General features: G+C 41.3%; 1 protein-coding gene across 1 annotated transcript in view; it reads right to left on the bottom strand.

Moving 5' to 3' along the window:
* Positions 1-26,065, bottom strand: part of LOC110513287 (AT-rich interactive domain-containing protein 5B-like) — a 100,924-nt gene that overhangs the window by 48,872 nt on the left and 25,987 nt on the right. Inside the window, exon 4 of the mRNA XM_036972058.1 lies at positions 12,042-12,272. Within this exon, the coding sequence (XP_036827953.1) occupies positions 12,042-12,272 (231 nt within the window). The remainder of the gene's footprint in view (positions 1-12,041; positions 12,273-26,065) is intronic.

The raw sequence follows: 26,065 nt of genomic DNA, 5'->3' as shown, positions 1-26,065 counted from the left end.
CTGTAAAATAACAGACTAGAGAATAGAGCAGGGCTGTAAAATAACAGACTAGAGAATAGAGCAGGGCTGTAAAATAACAGACTGTAGAGAATAGAGCAGGGCTGTAAAATAACAGACTGTAGAGAATAGAGCAGGGCTGTAAAATAACAGACTAGAGAATAGAGCAGGGCTGTAAAATAACAGACTAGAGAATAGAGCAGGGCTGTAAAATAACAGACTGTAGAGAATAGAGCAGGGCTGTAAAATAACAGACTAGAGAATAGAGCAGGGCTGTAAAATAACAGACTGTAGAGAATAGAGCAGGGCTGTAAAATAACAGACTGTAGAGAATAGAGCAGGGCTGTAAAATAACAGACTGTAGAGAATAGAGCAGGGCTGTAAAATAACAGACTGTAGAGAAATAAGTAGGTTACAAGATACATTATTTATTACTATGAACTGAATAAGGCCATTGTGTGAGTTGGAGTGAGTCCCAACCGGTGGTCTCTAAGTTAACAAATTAATAAAGTATTTCATAATATAGTAATTTCTAAAAAAGTATTTAATAATAGAGTATTTTCTAATCTAGTATGTAATGTTGCTCAGCTCGTAGCTGTCAGAGCATAGGGACTCAGATGTCCCCAGGGAACAGAGTATTTTCTGATCTAGTATGTAATGTTGCTCAGCTCGTAGCTGTCAGAGCATAGGGACTCAGATGTCCCCAGGGAACATGTAAAAAGGGAATCATGGAAATGTGGTTTTAATTTGAATCAAACAGTTACTGGAAGACTTTTCTACAGCCTCGGTTCTCTGAGCTGCGGGAGGCCAACTGAGTGTCAGGAGCAGATCATACATGGACTTAATAAATGAATTATGTATGGAGGAACAACTGTAACACACCAACCCTGAACCGCTCCGGCCCCGTAGGAAAGGAAAGGGCCAGTCCAGATATATTTAGTTTCACTGCCTTTCAGACCGGCCTCAGAGTGGTGGTCCCGGAATGACCAGGGGGGAATATGAGAGGGTTGTAGAGGGTTATAGAGGGTTATAGAGGGATGTAAGAGGGTTGTATATGGCTACATAGGGTTGTAGAGGGCTACATAGGGTTGTAGAGGGTTACATAGGGTTGTAGAGGGTTACATAGGGTTGTAGAGGGTTATAGAGGGTTGTAGAGGGTTATATAGGGGTGTAGTGGGTAGTAGAGGGTTACAGAGGGCAGTAGAGGGTTATAGAGGGTTGTAGAGGGTTATAGAGGCTTATAGAGAGTTATAGAGCGATGTAGAGGGTTGTAGAGGGTTATAGAGGGTTGTAGAGGGTTATAGAGGGATGTAAAGGGTTGTAGAGGGTTATATAGGGTTGTAGAGGGTTATAGAGGGTACTATAGGGTTGTAGAGGGTTGTAGAGGGTTATAGAGGGTAGTAGAGGGTTGTATAGGATTGTAGATGGTTATAGAGGATTGTAGAGGGTTGTAGAGGGTTATAGAGGGATGTAGAGAATTGTAGATGGTTGTAGAGGGTTATAAAGGGTTATAGAGAGTTGTAGAGGGTTATAGATGGGTATATAGGGTTGTAGAGGGTAATATAGGGTAATATAGGGTTGTAGAGGGTTGTAGAGGGTTATAGAGGGTAGTAGAGGGTTATAGAGGGTTGTATAGGATTGTAGATGGTTATAGAGGATTGTAGAGGGTTGTAGAGGGTTATAGAGGGATATATAGGGTTATAGAGGGTTGTAGAGGGTTGTATAGGGTTGTATAGGGTTGTAGATGTTTGTAGAGTGTTGTAGAGGGTTGTAGAGGGTTGTAGAGGGATGTAGAGGGTTGTAGAGGGTTGTAGAGGGGTATAGAGGGTTATAGAGAGTTGTAGAGGGTTATAGAGGGTTATAGAGGGTTATCGAGTGTTGTAGAGGGTTATAGAGGGTTTTAGAGGGTTATAGAGTGTTGTAGAGTGTTGTAGAGGGTTATAGAGTGTTGTATAGGATTGTAGATGGTTATAGAGGATTGTAGAGGGTTGTAGAGGGTTATAGAGGGATATATAGGGTTATAGAGGGTTGTAGAGGGTTGTATAGGGTTGTATAGGGTTGTAGATGTTTGTAGAGTGTTGTAGAGGGTTGTAGAGGGTTGTAGAGGGATGTAGAGGGTTGTAGAGGGTTGTAGAGGGGTATAGAGGGTTATAGAGAGTTGTAGAGGGTTATAGAGGGTTATAGAGGGTTATCGAGTGTTGTAGAGGGTTATAGAGGGTTTTAGAGGGTTATAGAGTGTTGTAGAGTGTTGTAGAGGGTTATAGAGTGTTGTAGAGGGTTGTAGAGGGGTATAGAGGGCTGGGTTGTACACACCTGATCTCAGAACTGTGCTGTTATACATACAGTTGAAGTCGGAAATTTACATACATTCAGGTTGGAGTCATTAAAACTTATTTTTCAACCACTCCACTAATTTCTTGTTAACAAACTATAGTTTTGGCAAGTCGGTTAGGACATCTACTTTGTGCATGACACAATACATTTTTCCAACAATTGTTCACAAAACAGATTATTTCACTTATAATTCACTGTACCACAATTCCAGTGGGTCAGAAGTTTACATACACTAAGTTGACTGTGCCTTCAAACAGCTTGGAAAATTCCAGAAAATTATGTCATGGCTTTAGAAGCTTCTGATAGGCTAATTGACATAATTTGAGTCAATTGGAGGTGTACCTGTGGATGTATTTCAAGGCCTACCTTCAAACTCAGTGACTCTTTGCTTGAAACAGGTACAAAAGTATCTATTTCCACAGTAAAACGAGTCCGCTCAGCAAGGAAGAAGCCACTGCTCCAAAACCGCCATAAAAAAGCTAGACTACGGTTTGCAACTGCACATGGGGACAATGATCGTACTTTTTGGAGAAATGTCCTCTGGTCTAATGAAACAAAAACAGAATTGTTTGGCCATAATAGCCATAATGGCCATAATGACCCTCGTTATGTTTGGAGGAAAAAGGGGGAGGCTTGCAAGCCGAAGAACACCATGATGCTGTCACCCCCGTGAAGCACAGGGGTGGCAGCATCATGTTGTGGAGGTGCTTTGCTGCAGGAGGCACTTCACAAAATAGATTATGAAGAAGGACAATTATATGGATACTTAATTTTTTGTATCTTTATTTAACCAGGCAAGTCAGTTAAGAACAAATTCTTATTTTCAATGACGACCTAGTGGGTTTAACTGCCTGGTCAGGGGCAGAACGACAGTTTTGTACCTTGTCAGCTCAGGGGTTTGAACTTGCAACCTTCCAGTTACTAGTCCAACACTCTAACCACTAGGCTACCCTGCCACCCCAACACTATATTCTATCTGTATGTGTCTATAGACTACGTGTATTCTATATTCTATCTGTATGTGTCTATAGACTACGTGTATACTATATTCTATCTGTATGTGTCTATAGACTACGTGTATACTATATTCTATCTGTATGTAGGGAACATTTGGGACACAAACCTTTCTAACAAACCTCCATTAAAGCCATGTTATTATCATGGGGGCTGCCTGGAAACATCAGTGGCTGATTTCATAACCTCCCCCGCACCCCTTGCTAGAGAGTGACAATCATTACATGGGAACATGAATGCCGGGGGAATGATCTGGCATGTAGGTATTTGAGCTTGGCATTGTAATTTCAACTGAAAAAACATTGACCCTGCAGACATACTGGACGAAACCCCAAATAACATGTTGTTTTTATATTAACACCCCTCCTCCCTCCCCTCCCCTCCTCCCTCCCCTCCTCCCTCCCCTCCCTCCCCTCCTCCCTCCCCTCCCTCCCCTCCTCCCTCCCCTCCCCTCCTCCCTCACCACTCTGCTCTATGTCTCAAGGCTCTTCCTGGCAGGCAGCTCTCTCTGTAATAGTGTGGAACTTCACATCTGGATGGTGGTATGGGAGAGAGGCAGAAGCCAATATGTAATGCTAGGCCCCCTGGGAGTTGTTAGTACAGTAATGTAGAATGGTGTTGTTTGAACATTTGGATAATGGTATTTTACTAACATATAATTGGTATTTTGGGGGGCATTTTATTAGGATCCCTATTAAACACTAGAGTGTTCTGCCAAAGCAGCAGCTACTCTTCCTGGGGTCCACACAGAACATGACAAATAATACAGAACATCAACTATGACAAATAACAAGAACAGAACTACATTAAACATTTTTAAAAAGGCACACGTAGCCTAGACATCACTACATACACACAAACTATCTGGGTCCAATAGGGGAGAGGCGTTGTGCCGAGAGGTGTTGCTTTATCTGTTTTTTGAAACCAGGTTTGCTGTTAATTTCAGCAAGAAGAGATGGAAGGAAGTTCCATGAAATAATGGCTTCATATAATACTGTACTCTTTCTTGAATTTGTTCTGGATTTGGGGACTGTGAAAAGACCCCTGGTGGGGTAAGTGTGTGTGTCAGAACTGTGTGTAAGTTGACTATGCAGACAATTTGGGATTTTAAACACAATGTTTCTTATAAAAATAATACGTGACGCAGTCAGTCTCCCCTCAACTCTGAGCCAAGAGAGACTGGCAGCATAGTATTTACATCTGCCCTCTGATTACGATGAAGAGCAAGACGTGCTGCTCTGTTCTGGGCCAGCTGCAGCTTAACTACACTGCGGTTCAACAGTTTGGGGTCACTTAGAAATGTCCTTGTTTTTGAAAGAAAAGCAAATGTTTTGTCAATTAAAATAGCATCAAATTGATCAGAAATACAGTGTAGACATTGTTAATGTTGTAAACGACTATTGTAGCTGGAAACGCCAGATTTTTTACGGAATATCTACATAGGCGTACAGAGGCCCATTATCAGCAACCATCACTCCTGTGTTCCAATGGCACGTTGTGTTAGCTAATCCAAGTTTATCATTTTAAAAGGCTAATTGATCATTAGAAAACCCTTTTGCAATTATGTTAGCACAGCTGAAAACTGTTGTTCTGATTAAAGAAGCAATAAAACTGGCCTTCTGTAGACTAATTGAGTATCTGGCGCATCAGCATTTGTGGGTTTGAATACAGGCTCAAAATGGCCAGAAACAAAAAACCTTCTTCTGAAACTCGTCAGTCTGTTCTTGCTCTGAGAAATGAAGGCTATTCCATGTGAGTAATTGGCAAGAAACTGTAGATCTCGTACAACGCTGTGTACTACTCCCTTCACAGAACAGCACAAACTGTCTCTAACCAGAATAGAAAAAGGAATGGGAGGCCCCGGTGCACAACTGAGCAAGAGAACAAGTACATTAGAGTGTCTAGTTTGAGAAACAGATGCCTCAACTGGCAGCTTCATTAAATAGTACCCACAAAACACCAGTCTCAACGTCAATAGTGAAGACGCGACTCCGGGATGCTGGCCTTCTAGGCAGAGATGCAAAGATTAAGATGAGCAAACGAGAAAAAGCCATATCTCAGACTGGCCAATAAAAAGAAGAGATTAAGATGGGCAAAAGAACACAGACACTGGACACCTAGAAGGCCAGCATCCCGGAGTCGCCTCTTCACTGTTGACGTTGAGACCGGTGTTTTACGGGTACTATTTAATGAAGCTGACAGTTCAGTTCAGGAAATGTACAACAGTAAATGTCTACACTGTATTTCCGATCAATTTGATGTTATTTTAATGGACATTTCTAAGTGACCCCAAACTTTTGAACGGTAGTGTAGGTCTTTCCTTGCAGCAGTCGATAACATGACTATAATCAAGATAAGACAAAACTAGAGGACTTGCTTTGTGGAGTGTGGTGTCAAAAAAACTGAGCATCTCTTTATTACGGAGAGACCTCTCCCCGTCTTTACAACCATTGAATCTATATGTTTTGACCATGACAGTTTAGAATCTAAGGTAACGCCAAGTAATTTAGTCTCCTCAACTTGTTCAACGGCCACACCATTCATTACCAGATGCAGTTAAGCTCTAGAACATAGGGAATGGTTTTCTACCAAATACAATGCTCTTAGTTTTAGAGATGTTCAGGACCAGTTTATTACTGGCCACCCATTCCAAAACAGACTGCAACTCTTTGTTAAGGGTTTCAGTGACTCCATTAGCTGTGGTTGCTGATGTGTTTATGGTTGAATCCTCAGCATACATGGATACACATGCTTTGTTTATTGCCAGTGGCAGGTCATTTGGTAAAAATAGAAAAGAGTAGAGGGCATTTAGAGCTGCCCTGCGGTACACCACACTTTACATGTTTGACATTAGAGAAGCTTCCATTAAAGAAAACCCTTTGAGTTCTATTAGATAGACAGCTCTGACTCAACGACATGGCAGACGTTGAACAGCCATAACACATGATTTGGATTCCTATGTTTATTTATATATTTTATTTGACCTTTATTTAACCAGGTAGCCCAGCTGACAACAAGTTCTCATTTATAACTGCGACCTGATTAATGTGCAAGTAGAGATACTGGGGAGCAAAGGAGCAAAATATAAATAACAGTATGGGGATGAGATACAGTGCCTTGCGAAAGTATTCAGCCCCCTTGAACTTTGTGACCTTTTGCCACATTTCAGGCTTCAAAAAAAAAGATATAAAACTGTAATTTTTGTGAAGAATCAACAACAAGTGGGACACAATCATGAAGTGGAACGACATTTATTGGATATTTCAAACTTTTTTAACAAATCAAAAACTGAAAAATTGGGCGTGCAAAATTATTCAGCCCCCTTAAGGTAATACTTTGTAGCGCCACCTTTTGCTGCGATTACAGCTGTAAGTCGCTTGGGGTATGTCTCTATCAGTTTTGCACATCGAGAGACTGACATTTTTTCCCATTCCTCCTTGCAAAACAGCTCGAGCTCAGTGAGGTTGGATGGAGAGCATTTGTGAACAGCAGTTTTCAGTTCTTTCCACAGATTCTCGATTGGATTCAGGTCTGGACTTTGACTTGGCCATTCTAACAACTGGATATGTTTATTTTTGAACCATTCCATTGTAGATTTTGCTTTATGTTTTGGATCATTGTCTTGTTGGAAGACAAATCTCCGTCCCAGTCTCAGGTCTTTTGCAGACGCCATCAGGTTTTCTTCCAGAATGGTCCTGTATTTGGCTCCATCCATCTTCCCATCAATTTTAACCATCTTCCCTGTCCCTGCTGAAGAAAAGCAGGCCCAAACCATGATGCTGCCACCACCATGTTTGACAGTGGGGATGGTGTGTTCAGGGTGATTAGCTGTGTTGCTTTTACGCCAAACATAACGTTTTGCATTGTTGCCAAAAAGTTCAATTTTGGTTTCATCTGACCAGAGCACCTTCTTCCACATGTTTGGTGTGTCTCCCAGGTGGCTTGTGGCAAACTTTAAACGACACTTTTTATGGATATCTTTAAGAAATGGCTTTCTTCTTGCCACTTCCATAAAGGCCAGATTTGTGCAATATATACGACTGATTGTTGTCCTATGGACAGAGTCTCCCACCTCAGCTGTAGATCTCTGCAGTTCATCCAGAGTGATCATGGGCCTCTTGGCTGCATCTCTGATCAGTCTTCTCCTTGTATGAGCTGAAAGTTTAGAGGGACGGCCAGGTCTTGGTAGATTTGCAGTGGTCTGATACTCCTTCCATTTCAATATTATCGCTTGCACAGTGCTCCTTGGGATGTTTAAAGCTTGGGAAATCTTTTTGTATCCAAATCCGGCTTTAAACTTCTTCACAACAGTATCTCGGACCTGCCTGGTGTGTTCCTTGTTCTTCATGATGCTCTCTGCGCTTTTAACGGACCTCTGAGACTATCACAGTGCAGGTGCATTTATACGGAGACTTGATTACACACAAGTGGATTGTATTCATCATCATTAGTCATTTAGGTCAACATTGGATCATTCAGAGATCCTCACTGATTTTCTGGAGAGAGTTTGCTGCACTGAAAGTAAAGGGGCTGAATAATTTTGCACGCCCAATTTTTCAGGTTTTGATTTGTTAAAAAGGTTTGAAATATCCAATAAATGTCGTTCCACTTCATGATTGTGTCCCACTTGTTGTTGATTCTTCACAAAAAATACAGTTTTATATCTTTATGTTTGAAGCCTGAAATGTGGCAAAAGGTCGCAAAGTTCAAGGGGACCGACTACTTTCGCAAGGCACTGTAGTTGGGCGGGCTATTTACAGATGGGCTGTGTACAGGTGCAATGATCTGTAAGCTGCTCTGACAGCTGATGTTTAAAGTTAGTGAGGGAGATATGAGTCTCCAACTTCAGTGATTTTTTAAATTTGTTCCAGTCATTGGCAGCAGAAAACTGGAAGGAAAGGCGGCCAAAGGAGGAGTTGGCTTTGGGGATGAACAGTGAAGGAGGCTTGTTGTGAAATAGGAAGCCAATTCTAGATTTCATTTTGGATTGGGGATGCTTAATGTGGGTCTGGAAGGAGAGTTTACAGTCTAGCCAGACACCCAGGTATTTGTAGTTGTCCACATATTCAGTGTGAGACGGCAGAGCCACCGTATTCATGATGACGGTTCCATTCAACGTTTATTTTCTTATTTTTATTCTGGATCTTCCTACACATTGATGTTGTTACTCTGTAGCCAAAGGATTTTACAACGATGGCATACGTCCCAAATGGCTCCCTGTTCTCAATATACTTTTGACCAGGGCCCATGGGCTAGTGCACTACTGTTGACCAGGGTCTATAGGGTAGTGGACTACTGTTGACCAGGGCCCATGGGCTAGTGCACTACTGTTGACCAGGGCCTATAGGGTAGTGGACTACTGTTGACCAGGGCCCATGGGCTAGTGCACTACTTTTGACCAGGGCCCATGGGCTAGTGCACTACTGTTGACCAGGGCCTATAGGGTAGTGGACTACTGTTGACCAGGGCCCATGGGCTAGTGCACTACTGTTGACCAGGGCCCATGGGCTAGTGCACTACTGTTGACCAGGACCTATAGGGTAGTGCACTACTGTTGACCAGGGTCTATAGGGTAGTGGACTACTGTTGACCAGGGCCCATGGGCTAGTGCACTACTGTTGACCAGGGCCCATAGGGTAGTGGACTACTGTTGACCAGGGCCCATAGGATAGTTGGCTACTGTTGACCAGGGCCCATGGGCGAGGGCACTAAATAGGGAATGAGATACCATTTAGGAAACACAACTGTTACTGTAGCTGGAAGTAAATAGCTACTCTAAATGCAGCAGATTTCCCACCAACTAACCATCATTCTGAAGATAAAGAAGATTCCCTCAGGGTGTCTCTGATGTGTTCCAGAATGAAATGTGTTCTTTGGAACCCCAGCGTGTGGTGAAGTTCTGTAACATGAACAATGACTTCATACTGCTGAGATCAGTCCTTACACAGTTGTTCCATTGGATTCTGTTACCCCTAGCCAAACACTGTTTAAACCCCTCAGGAGGGAGTCCATCGGGACAATCGGTACAGTTAACATGCAGATGCCTGTCAAGCCCTGCTGACATCTCCCTTTATCATGACAACAAAGTCCTACAGAACACGTTCAAAACAGAATATGGACACGGTCCAGAAATGTTCCTGTCTTCATGTACACACTCTGAAATCCATTTCTATTATGTGTGCTGTAAAGTTGTTTCTTATCCTCCTTGTCTGATTGGGATCCCAGTCTGAGGACCAGCTGTAGGCAGCAGCAGCTGCTGCAGTAGCATTAAACCGTTAGTCTCCTGTACCTAACCAGAGGATGTTCTGATTAAACCGTTAGTCTCCTGGTTAAACCGTTAGTCTCCTGGTTAAACCGTTAGTCTCCTGTACCTAACCAGAGGATGTTCTGATTAAACCGTTAGTCTCCTGTACCTAACCAGAGGATGTTCTGATTAAACCGTTAGTCTCCTGGTTAAACCGTTAGTCTCCTGTACCTAACCAGAGGATGTTCTGATTAAACCGTTAGTCTCCTGGTTAAACCGTTAGTCTCCTGTACCTAACCAGAGGATGTTCTGATTAAACTGTTAGTCTCCTGGTTAAACCGTTAGTCTCCTGTACCTAACCAGAGGATGTTCTGATGAAACCTTTAGTTTCCTGGTTAAACCGTTAGTCTCCTGTACCTAACCAGAGGATGTTCTGATGAAACCGTTAGTCTCCTGGTTAAACCGTTAGTCTCCTGGTTAAACCGTTAGTCTCCTGGTTAAACCGTTAGTCTCCTGGTTAAACCGTTAGTCTCCTGTACCTAACCAGAGGATGTTCTGATGAAACCGTTAGTCTCCTGGTTAAACCGTTAGTCTCCTGTACCTAACCAGAGGATGTTCTGATTAAACCGTTAGTCTCCTGGTTAAACCGTTAGTCTCCTGTACCTAACCAGAGGATGTTCTGATTAAACCGTTAGTCTCCTGGTTAAACCGTTAGTCTCCTGTACCTAACCAGAGGATGTTCTGATTAAACCGTTAGTCTCCTGTACCTAACCAGAGGATGTTCTGATTAAACCGTTAGTCTCCTGGTTAAACCGTTAGTCTCCTGTACCTAACCAGAGGATGTTCTGATTAAACCGTTAGTCTCCTGGTTAAACCGTTAGTCTCCTGGTCAAACCGTTAGTCTCCTGTACCTAACCAGAGGATGTTCTGATTAAACCGTTAGTCTCCTGGTTAAACCGTTAGTCTCCTGTACCTAACCAGAGGATGTTCTGATTAAACCGTTAGTCTCCTGGTTAAACCGTTAGTCTCCTGTACCTAACCAGAGGATGTTCTGATTAAACCGTTAGTCTCCTGGTTAAACCGTTAGTCTCCTGGTTAAACCGTTAGTCTCCTGTACCTAACCAGAGGATGTTCTGATTAAACCGTTAGTCTCCTGGTTAAACCGTTAGTCTCCTGTACCTAACCAGAGGATGTTCTGATGAAACCGTTAGTCTCCTGGTTAAACCGTTAGTCTCCTGTACCTAACCAGAGGATGTTCTGATTAAACCGTTAGTCTCCTGGTTAAACCGTTAGTCTCCTGTACCTAACCAGAGGATGTTCTGATTAAACCGTTAGTCTCCTGGTTAAACCGTTAGTCTCCTGGTCAAACCGTTAGTCTCCTGTACCTAACCAGAGGATGTTCTGATTAAACCGTTAGTCTCCTGGTTAAACCGTTAGTCTCCTGTACCTAACCAGAGGATGTTCTGATTAAACCGTTAGTCTCCTGGTTAAACCGTTAGTCTCCTGTACCTAACCAGAGGATGTTCTGATTAAACTGTTAGTCTCCTGGTTAAACCGTTAGTCTCCTGTACCTAACCAGAGGATGTTCTGATGAAACCTTTAGTTTCCTGGTTAACCCTTTAGTCTCCTGGTTAAACCGTTAGTCTCCTGTACCTAACCAGAGGATGTTCTGATTAAACCGTTAGTCTCCTGGTTAAACCGTTAGTCTCCTGGTCAAACCGTTAGTCTCCTGGTTAACACTTTAGTCTCCTTGTTAAACCGTTAATCTCCTGTACCTAACCAGAGGATGTTCTGATGAAACCTTTAGTTTCCTGGTTAACCCTTTAGTCTCCTGGTTAAACTGTTAGTCTCCTGGTTAAACCGTTAGTCTCCTGGTTAAACCGTTAGTCTCCTGGTTAAACCGTTAGTCTCCTGTACCTAGCCAGAGGGTGACCAGATAATATACCAATATCACACTAATGACATGCTAATACAATACAAACAACACACACAACTAACATGGTAAGGCTCATCCTTCATGTTGGAGAAACAACACACGTTTACAGACAGTTACAGTAACTATGCTGACGGCAGTTTGAATTTTTTAGTTCTGGAGGTTAAAGGTCATTAGCTGTGTGATGTCATTATAGAATGTGGAGGCAGGAGGACCTGAAGGAGAGCAGGCAGGCGGTGTTAATCAGCCCTCAAGGAATTACAGAATGTTGAGGCAGGAGGACCTGAAGGAGACCAGGCAGGCTGTGCTAATCAGCCCTAAGGGGAGATCCGTCCCAAATGGCACCCTATTCCCTATTTAGTGCACTATCATCCCCATCATGTGGACCATCAGTAACATACAGTGGCATTGGGCTCAGTGCCATGGAAACATCAGCCCATGTTAACATTGGTGATTTGCCTACTCAAAGCAGGAAGTGACAAGGTATTTCAGTACAGTAGTAATATTTCAGGCACTCACCGAACTCATCACAGACATTGTCGTTGTCGATGAGGGTGGGGTGTTCAAAGGTGTCCCTGCAGTACAGGATGTGGGTGTGGTCTGTGAGTGAGGTCACGCCCCCCAGGGCCAGAACCACCTGTGAGGCGAGGAGGGAGGCGGGTCTTTCTTTCAGCCGGGCCAATAGGGAACGGTAGCGACAATACTGGGGGTAAGACAGCACCGACACACGCTTCTGGTCCACATCATCATCTAGAGGGACAGAGGAGAGAAAGACAGACAGGGATTAACAACATGGATAAAGTCAGACAGAAACGCAGTACAGAGAATATGTAGCAACAATACTGGTGGTAAGACAGCATTAAGACACACTTCTGGTCCCCGTCATCACCTAGAGGGACAGAGGAGAGACATGTTCTTTAACAGAGAGAGAGGTCCAACAGCTGGAGGTGGGGAGCAAGAAAAAACATACTAGCAGTAGCAGGAAGTGACAGCAGAGGAAGTGTGAGCAGAACATACTAGCAGTAGCAGGAAGTGACAGCAGAGGAAGTGTGAGCAGAACATACTAGCAGTAGCAGGAAGTGACAGCAGAGGAAGTGTGAGCAGAACATACTAGCAGTAGCAGGAAGTGACAGCAGAGGAAGTGTGAGCAGAACATACTAGCAGTAGCAGGAAGTGACAGCAGAGGAAGTGTAAGCAGAACATACTAGCAGTTGCAGGAAGTGACAGCAGAGGAAGTGTGAGCAGAACATACTAGTGGTAGCAGGAAGTGACAGCAGAACATACTAGCAGTAGCAGGAAGTGACAGCTGAGGAAGTGTGAGCAGAACATACTAGCAGTAGCAGGACGTGACAGCAGAGGAAGTGTGAGCAGAACATACTAGCAGTAGCAGGAAGGGACATCAGAGGAAGTGTGAGCAGAACATACTAGCAGTAGCAGGAAGTGACAGCAGAGGATGTGTGAGCAGAACCGGTCAGCTTGACTAGACCGCCACATTAAGCCAGGAAGTGTTTTTAACATCTGATTGGTGCAATCTCAGCTGACACAGACACTGGGGTTCTGAACCAGCTTCACTGTTTTCTATACTGCTCTTCAGTCACCCAATGCTTTGATTAACCTGCACCACAATACAGATAGCGTTTTAATGAGTTCATCCCTCCATACTGCTGGACGGCATTCAGGCTGTTCCACTCAGGCTGTGATGCAGAGGCTGGAGCCTAGTTTATAGACACTACAATGCTAATATAATGATACAGTGTATCTGTGTTCCAGTCCAGTTCTGTGGGATATGAGAATCATATGAGGTTTTACTACAGAGCCAAACTGCTGTTTTAACATGACACTTCTCAGCCAGGATGGTTCACATAAACCGAGTGTGATATAAACCTTTGTGACATAAACCGTTGTGGTATAAACCGTTGTGATGAAAACCGTTGTGGTATAAACCGTTGTGATATAAACCGTTGTGATATAAACCGTTGTGATATAAACCGTTGTGGTATAAACCGTTGTGATATAAACCGTTGTGGTATAAACCGTTGTGGTATAAACCATTGTGATATAAACCGTTGTGATATAAACCGTTGTGATATAAACCGTTGTGATATAAACCGTTGTGATATAAACCGTTGTGGTATAAACCGTTGTGGTATAAACCATTGTGGTATAAACCGTTGTGATATAAACCGTTGTGGTATAAACCGTTGTGGTATAAACCGTTGTGGTATAAACCGTTGTGATATAAACCGTTGTGATATAAACCGTTGTGATATAAACCGAGTGTTGTGATATAAACCGTTGTGATATAAACCGTTGTGGTATAAACCGTTGTGATATAAACCGTTGTGGTATAAACCGTTGTGATATAAACCGTTGTGATATAAACCGAGTGTTGTGATATAAACCGTTGTGATATAAACCGTTGTGGTATAAACCGTTGTGATATAAACCGTTGTGATATAAACCGTTGTGATATAAACCGTTGTGGTATAAACCGTTGTGATATAAACCGTTGTGATATAACGAGAGCCAGATGGTTCAACGTTGATACATCTCACTCTGCTGATTTACACAGATCCTTCTGCTCAATCACCATCATGGCACCCAGAGCACAAATTAACCACAATATCTGTTATATCAGGAGATGTTCTACCAGGTGATGTTCTACCAGGTGATGTTCTATCAGGAGATGTTCTATCAGGAGATGTTCTATCAGGAGATGTTCTACCAGGTGATGTGCTACCAGGTGATGTGCTACCAGGTGATGTTCTATCAGGAGATGTTCTACCAGGTGATGTGCTACCAGGTGATGTGCTACCAGGTGATGTTCTATCAGGAGATGTTCTATCAGGTGATGTTCTACCAGGAGATGTTTTATCAGGAGATGTGCTACCAGGTGATGTTTTATCAGGAGATGTGCTACCAGGTGATGTTCTACCAGGTGATGTTCTACCAGGTGATGTTCTACCAGGAGATGTTCTATCAGGTGATGTTAGTTTGGTTCATCAGGCGGATCTCCAGTCTTCATGGAGGAGATTACTGAGTAGTTTAGTTCATCAGGCTGATCCCCAGTCTTCATCGTTCATCAGGCTGACCTCCAGTCTTCATGGTTCATCAGGCTGACCCCCAGTCTTCATGGTTCATCAGGCTGACCCCCAGTCTTCATGGATCATCAGGCTGAACTCCAGTCTTCATGGAGGAGATTACTGAGTAGTTTGGTTCATCAGGCTGACTCCCAGACTTCATGGAGGAGATTACTGAGTAGTTTAGTTCATCAGGCTGATCCCCAGTCTTCATCGTTCATCAGGCTGACCTCCAGTCTTCATCGTTCATCAGGCTGACCCCCAGTCTTCATGGTTCATCAGGCTGACCCCCAGTCTTCATGGATCATCAGGCTGAACTCCAGTCTTCATGGAGGAGATTACTGAGTAGTTTGGTTCATCAGGCTGACTCCCAGACTTCATGGAGGAGATTACTGAGTAGTTTGGTTCATCAGGCTGATCCCCAGTCGTTATGGTTCATCAGGCTGACCTCCAGTCTTCATCGTTCATCAGGCTGACCCCCAGTCTTCAAGGTTCATCAGGCTGACCCCCAGTCTTCATGGATCATCAGGCTGAACTCCAGTCTTCATGGAGGAGATTACTGAGTAGTTTGGTTCATCAGGCTGACTCCCAGACTTCATGGAGGAGATTACTGAGTAGTTTGGTTCATCAGGCGGATCTCCAGTCTTCATGGAGGAGATTACTGAGTAGTTTAGTTCATCAGGCTGATCCCCAGTCTTCATCGTTCATCAGGCTGACCCCCAGTCTTCATGGTTCATCAGGCTGACCCCCAGTCTTCATGGATCATCAGGCTGAACTCCAGTCTTCATGGAGGAGATTACTGAGTAGTTTGGTTCATCAGGCTGATCCCCAGTCGTTATGGTTCATCAGGCTGACCCCCAGTCTTCATTGGTTCATCAGGCTGACCCCCAGTCTTCATTGGTTCATCAGGCTGACCCCCAGTCTTCATTGGTTCATCAGGCTGACCCCCAGTCTTCATTGGTTCATCAGGCTGACCCCCAGTCTTCATGGTTCATCAGGCTGACCTCCAGTCTTCATGGTTCATCAGGCTGACCTCCAGTCTTCATGGTTCATCAGGCTGACCTCCAGTCTTCATTGTTCATCAGGCTGACCTCCAGTCTTCATGGTTCATCAGGCTGACCTCCAGTCTTCATGGTTCATCAGTCTAACCTCCAGTCTTCATGGTTCATCAGGCTGACCTCCAGTCTTCATGGTTCATCAGGCTGACCTCCAGTCTTCATGGTTCATCAGGCTGACCTCCAGTCTTCATGGTTCATCAGGCTGACCTCCAGTCTTCATGGTTCATCAGGCTGACCCCCAGTCTTCATGGTTCATCAGGCTGACCCCCAGTCTTCATGGTTCATCAGGCTGACCCCCAGTCTTCATGGTTCATCAGGCTGACCTCCAGTCTTCATTTTAAGTTATTGAGGGAAGATGATGTTTTGTCAATGTGAAGATAATAATTCCAGAGGATGGAGAAGAAAGTACAACCCCACATGCTAGATCATTATTCTGTTAATAAAATCTAACCTTTTCTAAACAAAGGAATACTTATCTGTGGTATTTAATTGGTATGGGGGCAGCACTACCATAAGAGCTGTTGGATCAAATTATGCAATTTCCCTTTAATAGTTGATACAAGAAGCCTTTGTCAAGACGGGGAAAAATGGGAGGCACTGATTGGTTCCAAAATCAGCAATGAAATCAGTCTGAGTCAGTCTGCATGTCTCATCAGATGGAATGGACTTGAGGTCTAAACTCTGTCAACTCCTCTCTCTCCTGGTGGTCATTCATTCAAATCGGCACCCTATTCCCTACATAGTGCACTACTTTAGACCAGGGTCCTATAGAACCCTGTTCCCTATATAGTGCACTACTTTAGACCAGTCAATTTAGACCATCAATGACCATCAATGACCATCAATGTGTTATTATATTTATCAATGTGTTATTATATTATCAATGTGTTATATTATTATCAATGTGTTATTATATTATCAATGTGTTATTATATTATTATATTATTATCAATTTGTTATATATTATCAATGTGTTATATTATTATCAATGTGTTATATTAGTATATTATTATCAATGTGTTATTATATTATTATATTATTATCAATGTGTTATATATTATCAATGTGTTATATTATTATCAATGTGTTATATTATTATCAATGTGTTATTATATTATTATCAATGTGTTATTATATTATTATATTATTATCAATGTGTTGTTATATTATTATATTATTATCAATGTGTTATTATATTATTATCAATGTGTTATTATATTATTATATTATTATCAATGTGTTGTTATATTATTATATTATTATCAATGTGTTATATTATTATCAATGTGTTATATTATTATATTATTATCAATGTGTTATTATATTATTATATTATTATCAATGTGTTATATATTATCAATGTGTTATATTATTATATTATTATCAATGTGTTATATTATTATATTATTATCAATGTGTTATTATATTATTATATTATTATCAATGTGTTATATTATCATCAATGTGTTATATTATTATATAATTATCAATGTGTTATATTATTATAAATGTGTTATTATATTATTATCAATGTGTTATTATATTATTATATTATTATCAATGTGTTATATTATTATATTATTATCAATGTGTTATATTATTATATTATTATCAATGTGTTATATTATTATATAATTATCAATGTGTTATATTATTATATTATTATCAATGTGTTATATTATTATATAATTATCAATGTGTTATATTATTATATTATTATCAATGTGTTATATTATTATATTATTATAAATGTGTTATTATATTATTATATTATTATCAATGTGTTATATTATTATATTATTATAAATGTGTTATTATATTATTATATTATTATCAATGTGTTATATTATTATATTATTATCAATGTGTTATATTATTATATTATTATAAATGTGTTATTATATTATTATATTATTATCAATGTGTTATATATTATCAATGTGTTATATATTATCAATGTGTTATATTATTATCAATGTGTTATTATATTATTATCAATGTGTTATTATATTATTATATTACTATCAATGTGTTATTAAATTATTATATTATTATCAATGTGTTATATTATTATATTATTATCAATGTGTTGTTATATTATTATCAATGTGTTGTTATTATTATCAATGTGTTGTTATATTATTATATTATTATATTACTATCAATGTGTTATTATATTATTATATTACTATCAATGTGATGTTATATTATTATATTACTATCAATGTGATGTTATATTATTATATTATTATCAATGTGTTGTTATATTATTATATTATTATCAATGTGTTGTTATATTATTATATTACTATCAATGTGATGTTATATTATTATATTATTATCAATGTGATGTTATATTATTATATTATTATCAATGTGTTGTTATATTATTATATTATTATTTATTTTATTTATTTATTTTATTTACCTTTATTTAACCAGGTAGGCAAGTTGAGAACAAGTTCTCATTTACAATTGCGACCTGGCCAAGATAAAGCAAAGCAGTTCGACAGATACAACAACACAGAGTTACACATGGAGTAAAACAAACATACAGTCAATAATAAAGTATAAACAAGTCTATATACAATGTGAGCAAATGAGGTGAGAAGGGAGGTAAAGGCAAAAAAAGGCCTTGGTGGCAAAGTAAATACAATATAGCAAGTAAAACACTGGAATGGTAGTTTTGCAATGGAAGAATGTGCAAAGTAGAAATAAAAATAATGGGGTGCAAAGGAGCAAAATAAATACATAAATTAAATACAGTTGGGAAAGAGGTAGTTGATAGGGCTAAATTATATGTGGGCTATGTACAGGTGCAGTAATCTGTGAGCTGCTCTGACAGTTGGTGCTTAAAGCTAGTGAGGGAGATAAGAGTTTCCAGTTTCAGAGATTTTTGTAGTTCGTTCCAGTCATTGGCAGCAGAGAACTGGAAAGAGAGGCGGCCAAAGAAAGAATTGGTTTTGGGGGTGACTAGAGAGATATACCTGCTGGAGCGTGTGCTACAGGTGGGAGATGCTATGGTGACCAGCGAGCTGAGATAAGGGGGGACTTTACCTAGCAGGGTCTTGTAGATGACATGGAGCCAGTGGGTTTGGCGACGAGTATGAAGCGAGGGCCAGCCAACGAGAGCGTACAGGTCGCAATGGTGGGTAGTGTATGGGGCTTTGGTGACAAAACGGATTGCACTGTGATAGACTGCATCCAGTTTGTTGAGTAGGGTATTGGAGGCTATTTTGTAAATTACATCGCCAAAGTCGAGGATTGGTAGGATGGTCAGTTTTACAAGGGTATGTTTGGCAGCATGAGTGAAGGATGCTTTGTTGCGAAATAGGAAGCCAATTCTAGATTTAACTTTGGATTGGAGATGTTTGATATGGGTCTGGAAGGAGAGTTTACAGTCTAACCAGACACCTAAGTATTTGTAGTTGTCCACGTATTCTAAGTCAGAGCCGTCCAGAGTAGTGATGTTGGACAGGCGGGTAGGTGCAGGTAGTGATCGGTTGAAGAGCATGCATTTAGTTTTACTTGTATTTAAGAGCAGTTGGAGGCCACGGAAGGAGAGTTGTATGGCATTGAAGCTTGCCTGGAGGGTTGTTAACACAGTGTCCAAAGAAGGGCCGGAAGTATACAGAATGGTGTCGTCTGCGTAGAGGTGGATCAGAGACTCACCAGCAGCAAGAGCGACCTCATTGATGTATACAGAGAAGAGAGTCGGTCCAAGAATTGAACCCTGTGGCACCCCCATAGAGACTGCCAGAGGTCCGGACAACAGACCCTCAGATTTGACACACTGAACTCTATCAGAGAAGTAGTTGGTGAACCAGGCGAGGCAATCATTTGAGAAACCAAGGCTGTTGAGTCTGCCGATGAGGATGTGGTGATTGACAGAGTCGAAAGCCTTGGCCAGATCAATGAATACGGCTGCACAGTAATGTTTCTTATCGATGGCGGTTAAGATATCGTTTAGGACCTTGAGCGTGGCTGAGGTGCACCCATGACCAGCTCTGAAACCAGATTGCATAGCAGAGAAGGTATGGTGAGATTCAAAATGGTCGGTAATCTGTTTGTTGACTTGGCTTTCGAAGACCTTAGAAAGGCATGGTAGGATAGATATAGGTCTGTAGCATTATCAATGTGTTATTATATTATTATATTATTATCAATGTGTTATTATATTATCAATGTGTTATTATATTATCAATGTGTTATTATATTATTAGATTATTATCAATGTGTTATTATATTATCAATGTGTTATTATATTATCAATGTGTTATTATATTAGTATATTATTATCAATGTGTTATTATATTATCAATGTGTTATTATATTATCAATGTGTTATTATATTATTATATTATTATCAATGTGTTATTATATTATCAATGTGTTATTATATTAGTATATTATTATCAATGTGTTGTTATATTATTATATTATTATATTATTATCAATGTGATGTTATATTATTATATTACTATCAATGTGATGTTATATTATTATATTACTATCAATGTGATGTTATATTATCAATGTGTTATTATATTATTATATTATTATCAATGTGATGTTATATTATTATATTATTATCAATGTGATGTTATATTATTATATTATTATCAATGTGTTATTATATTATTATATTATTATCAATGTGTTATTTAATATTATCAATGTGTTATTTTATTATTATATTATTATCAATGTGTTATTTAATATTATCAATGTGTTATTTTATTATCAATGTTTTATTATATTATGTGTTATTATATTATTATCAATGTGTTATTGTATTATGTGTTAATATATTATGTGTTATTATATTATTATCAATGTGTTATTGTATTATGTGTTATTATATTATTATCAATGTGTTATTGTATTATGTGTTATTATATTATTATCAATGTGTTATTATATTATGTGTTATTATATTATCAATGTGATGTTATATTATTATCAATGTGATGTTATATTATTATATTATTATCAATGTGTTATTATATTATTATCAATGTGAACAATGTGTTATTTTAATATTAGTGTTAAAAGTAATCCATGTTGTCAGTGTGATCAATGTGAGCAGTGTTGTCAACGTGATCAGTGTTGTCAGTGTTGTCATTGTTGTAAGTATGATCAGTGGTGTCAGTGTTGTCATTGTGATCAGTGTTGTCATTGTGATCAGTGTTGTCAGTGTGATCAGTGTTGTCAGTGTTGTCAGTGTGATCAGTGTGAGCAGTGTTGTCAATGTGATCAGTGGTGTCATTGTGATCAGTGTGATCAGTGTGATCAGTGTGGTCAGTGTGATCAGTGTTGTTAGTGTGATCAGTGTGATCAGTGTTGTCAGTGTGATCAGTGTTGTCAGTGTGATCAGTGTGATCAGTGTGGTCAGTGTGATCAGTGTGGTCAGTGTGATCAGTGTTGTCAGTGTGATCAGTGTGATCAGTGTTGTCAGTGTGATCAGTGTTGTCAGTGTGATCAGTGTTGTCAGTGTGATCAGTGCACTATCATGCCCTTTTCTGTTTTGTCGGGTCTTTTCAATGACTTTCAGAGGGAGAGAACCCAGCATATTGAACCCTCTACAACACCCTGGGAGACAGAGATAATAAACACCCTCTACAACACCCCGGGAGACATAGAGAATAAACACCATCTACAACACCCTGGGAGACAGAGAATAAACACCCTCTACAACACCCCGGGAGACATAGAGAATAAACACCCTCTACAACACCCTGGGAGACAGAGATAATAAATACCCTCTACAACACCCCGGGAGACAGAGAGAATAAACACCCTCTACAACACCCTGGGAGACATAGAGAATAAACACCCTGGGAGACATAGAGAATAAACATCCTCTACAACACCCTGGGAGACATAGAGAATAAACACCCTGGGAGACATAGAGAATAAACATCCTCTACAACACCCTGGGAGACATAGAGAATAAACACCCTGGGAGACATAGAGAAGGGTGGGATTTGGGGGGGTGACAGGGAGGGTGGGGGGGTGACAATGGGATTTTGGGGGGGTGACAGGGAGGGTGGGGGGGTGAAAGGTAGGGTGGGGGGGGGTGACAGGGAGGTTGGGGGGGATGACAGTGGGATTTGGGTTGGTGACAGGGAGGGTGGGGGGGTGACAGGGAGGGTGGGGGGTTGACAGGGAGGGTGGGGGGGTGACAGTGGGATTTGGGGGGTGACAGGGAGGGTGGGGGGGTGACAGTGGGATTTGGTGGGGTGACAGGGAGGGTGGGGGGGGGTGACAGTGGGATTTTGTGGGGTGACAGGGAGGGTGGGGGGGTGACAGTGGGATTTGGGGGGTGACAGTGGGATTTGGGGGGGTGACAGTGGGATTTGGGGGGTGACAGTGGGATTTGGGGGGTGACAGTGGGATTTGGGTTGGTGACAGGGAGGTTGGGGGGGGTGACAGGGAGGGTGGGGGGGTGACAGTGGGATTTGGGTTGGTGACAGGGTATCAACACTCAGTCAGGCTTTCAAGGGTTCTTCAGTTAGTGACTAATGACCTGCAGTACAGTTCTGGTCCTGTCAGCAGCTCCTTTCCCATGACTCAATCTAATGATTTAGAATTAGCACAGAGAGGCTGCTTTTAAAGGGCCGGTGCCAAACCATGGATTTATTCGCCTCAGAGCGGTAACTGTGGAACTTCCAAAATGTTTCATATTTAAGGAAATGTTTGCCCCCAGCTTGCAGTGACATGATTGTCTGGCCATAATAACACATTAGTCATCATCTTGACTGGCTGTGGGCGGGGCTTGGCGTCCTGATCGGCAAGGGGGCGGGATTTGGCAACATTCAGCACATAAAAATACATTGTTTTATTTGGTGAAAAACAAAATGAGAATACTCAGGATATGATGACTAACTCAAGTATGGCTGCTTGGATGGAGGTGAGATACTTATTTAAAGAATATAACATCATACACATTAATTAACCCAGTGTTGTCTCACAGCAATAACAGACAGTCAATACATTTCCTTTGAGGTCAGCAAGGCCTCAGAGAGCAGCGGTGGAACATTTTAGACGGTCGATAGAGCAGCCGCGGTCCCACAGCACTTCATATAGAGGACAGAGCAGTACCACAGCACTTCATATAGAGGACAGAACAGTACCACAACACTAGAGGACAGAGCAGTACCACAACACTTCATATAGAGGACAGAACAGTACCACAGCACTTCATATAGAGGACAGAACAGTACCACAGCACTTCATATAGAGGACAGAACAGTACCACAACACTTCATATAGAGGACAGAACAGTACCACAGCACTTCATATAGAGGACAGAGCAGTACCACAGCACTTCATTTAGAGGACAGAGCAGTACCACAGCACTTCATATAGAGGACAGAGCAGTACCACAGCACTTCATATAGAGGACAGAGCAGTACCACAGCACTTCATATAGAGGACAGAGCAGTACCACAGCACTTCATATAGAGGACAGAGCAGTACCACAGCACTTCATATAGAGGACAGAGCAGTACCACAGCACTTCATATAGAGGACAGCGCAGTACCACAGCACTTCATATAGAGGACAGAGCAGTACCACAGCACTTCATTTAGAGGACAGAGCAGTACCACAGCACTTCATATAGAGGACAGAGCAGTACCACAGCACTTCATATAGAGGACAGAACAGTACCACAACACTTCATATAGAGGACAGAGCAGTACCACAACACTTCATTTAGAGGACAGAGCAGTACCACAGCACTTCATATAGAGGACAGAGCAGTACCACAGCACTTCATATAGAGGACAGAGCAGTACCACAGCACTTCATATAGAGGACAGAGCAGTACCACAGCACTTCATATAGAGGACAGAGCAGTACCACAGCACTTCATATAGAGGACAGAACAGTACCACAACACTAGAGGACAGAGCAGTACCACAGCACTTCATATAGAGGACAGAGCAGTACCACAACACTTCATATAGAGGACAGAACAGTACCACAACACTAGAGGACAGAGCAGTACCACAACACTAGAGGACAGAACAGTACCACAACACTAGAGGACAGAACAGTACCACAACACTTCATATAGAGGACAGAACAGTACCACAGCACTTCATATAGAGGACAGAACAGTACCACAGCACTTCATATAGAGGACAGAACAGTACCACAACACTAGAGAACAGAACAGTACCACAACACTAGAGGACAGAACAGTACCACAACACTAGAGGACAGAACAGTACCACAACACTAGAGGACAGAACAGTACCACAACACTAGAGGACAGAACAGTACCACAACACTAGAGGACAGAACAGTACCACAACACTAGAGGACAGAACAGTACCACAACACTAGAGGACAGAACAGTACCACAACACTAGAGGACAGAACAGTACCACAACACTAGAGGACAGAACAGTACCACAACACTAGAGGACAGAACAGTACCACAACACTAGAGGACAGAACAGTACCACAACACTTCATATAGAGGGAGAACTGACAACTAGAGGACGGACTTTGAAATAAAGTAACAAACAACTGTTTCTTTCCACTCCTGCTCTCACAATACTCTGACTCCCAGATTTTGATGTGCTGGCCCGCGTCCATCTTGACTCACACGGGGAGTTAGGAGCATATCAGAGTGTTATAATGGACAATAAGACCAGTAAACTTCCAGCCTGAACAGCCCTGGTGACAATAATGAAAACATCATGTCTTGTAAAACAACTCTGAGAGAACAGAGGACACAGAGGGTGTGTCCCTAATGAAACCCTATTCCCTTCACAGTGCAGAGCTCTGGTCCATAGCAGGGCACTATATAGGGAATAGGGCTCTGGTCCATAGCAGGGTTCTATATAGGGAATAGGGCTCTGGTCAACAGTAGCGTTCAATATAGGGAATAGGGCTCTGGTCAACAGTAGTGTTCTATATAGGGAATAGGGCTCTGGTCAACAGTAGCGTTCTATATAGGGAATAGGGCTCTGGTCAACAGTAGTGTTCTATATAGGGAATAGGGCTCTGGTCAACAGTAGTGTTCTATATAGGGAATAGGGCTCTGGTCAACAGTAGTGTTCTATATAGGGAATAGGGCTCTGGTCAACTGTAGTGTTCTATATAGGGAATAGGGCTCTGGTCAACAGTAGTGGTCTATATAGGGAATAGGGCTCTGGTCAACTGTAGTGTTCTATATAGGGAATAAGGCTCTGGTCAACAGTAGTGTTCTATATAGGGAATAGGGGTCTGGTCAACAGTAGTGTTCTATATAGGGAATAGGGCTCTGGTCAACAGTAGTGTTCTATATAGGGAATAGGGCTCTGGTCAACAGTAGTGTTCTATATAGGGAATAGGGCTCTGGTCAACAGTAGTGTTCTCTATAGGGAATAGGGCTCTGGTCAACAGTAGTGTTCTATATAGGGAATAGGGCTCTGGTCAACAGTAGTGTTCTATATAGGGAATAGGGCTCTGGTCAACAGTAGTGTTCTATATAAGGAATAGGGCTCTGGTCAACAGTAGTGCTCTATATAGGGTATAAGGCTCTGGTCAACAGTAGTATTCTATATAGGGAATAGGGCTCTGGTCAACAGTAGTGCTCTATATAGGGAATAGGGCTCTGGTCAACAGTAGTATTCTATATAGGGAATAGGGCTCTGGTCAACAGTAGTATTCTATATAGGGAATAGGGCTCTGGTCAACAGTAGTATTCTATATAGGGAATAGGGCTCTGGTCAACAGTAGTATTCTATATAGGGAATAGGGCCCTGGTCAACAGTAGTGTTCTATATAGGGAATAGGGCTCTGGTCAACAGTAGTATTCTATATAGGGAATAGGGCTCTGGTCAACAGTAGTGTTCCATATAGGGAATAGGGCTCTGGTCAACAGTAGTGTTCTATATAGGGAATAGGGCTCTGGTCAACAGTAGTGTTCTATATAGGGAATAGGGCTCTGGTCAACAGTAGTGTTCTATATAGGGAATAGGGCTCTGGTCAACAGTAGTATTCTATATAGGGAATAGGGCTCTGGTCAACAGTAGTGTTCTATATAGGGAATAGGGCTCTGGTCAACAGTAATGTACTATATAGGGAATAGGGCTCTGGTCAACAGTAGTGTTCTATATAGGGAATAGGGCTCTGGTCAACAGTAGTGTTCTATATAGGGAATAGGGCTCTGGTCAACAGTAGTATTCTATATAGGGAAGTGCTCATTTTGACCCCACTGGTTGAAATCTTGCGTGGAGCCACAGATCGAGGGAGATTATCAGTGGTCTTGTATGTCTTCCATTTCCTAATAATTGCTCCCACAGTAGATTTCTTCAAACCAAGCTGTTGCAGATTCAGTCTTCCCAGGCTGGTGCAGGTCTACAATTTTGTTTCTGGTGTCCTTTGACAGCTCTTTAGTCTTGGC

This window comes from Oncorhynchus mykiss, unplaced genomic scaffold (genome assembly GCF_013265735.2).
Source record: "Oncorhynchus mykiss isolate Arlee unplaced genomic scaffold, USDA_OmykA_1.1 un_scaffold_119, whole genome shotgun sequence".
NCBI classification, from domain to species: domain Eukaryota; kingdom Metazoa; phylum Chordata; class Actinopteri; order Salmoniformes; family Salmonidae; genus Oncorhynchus; species Oncorhynchus mykiss.
This window is presented reverse-complemented; position numbering and strand designations above follow the sequence as displayed.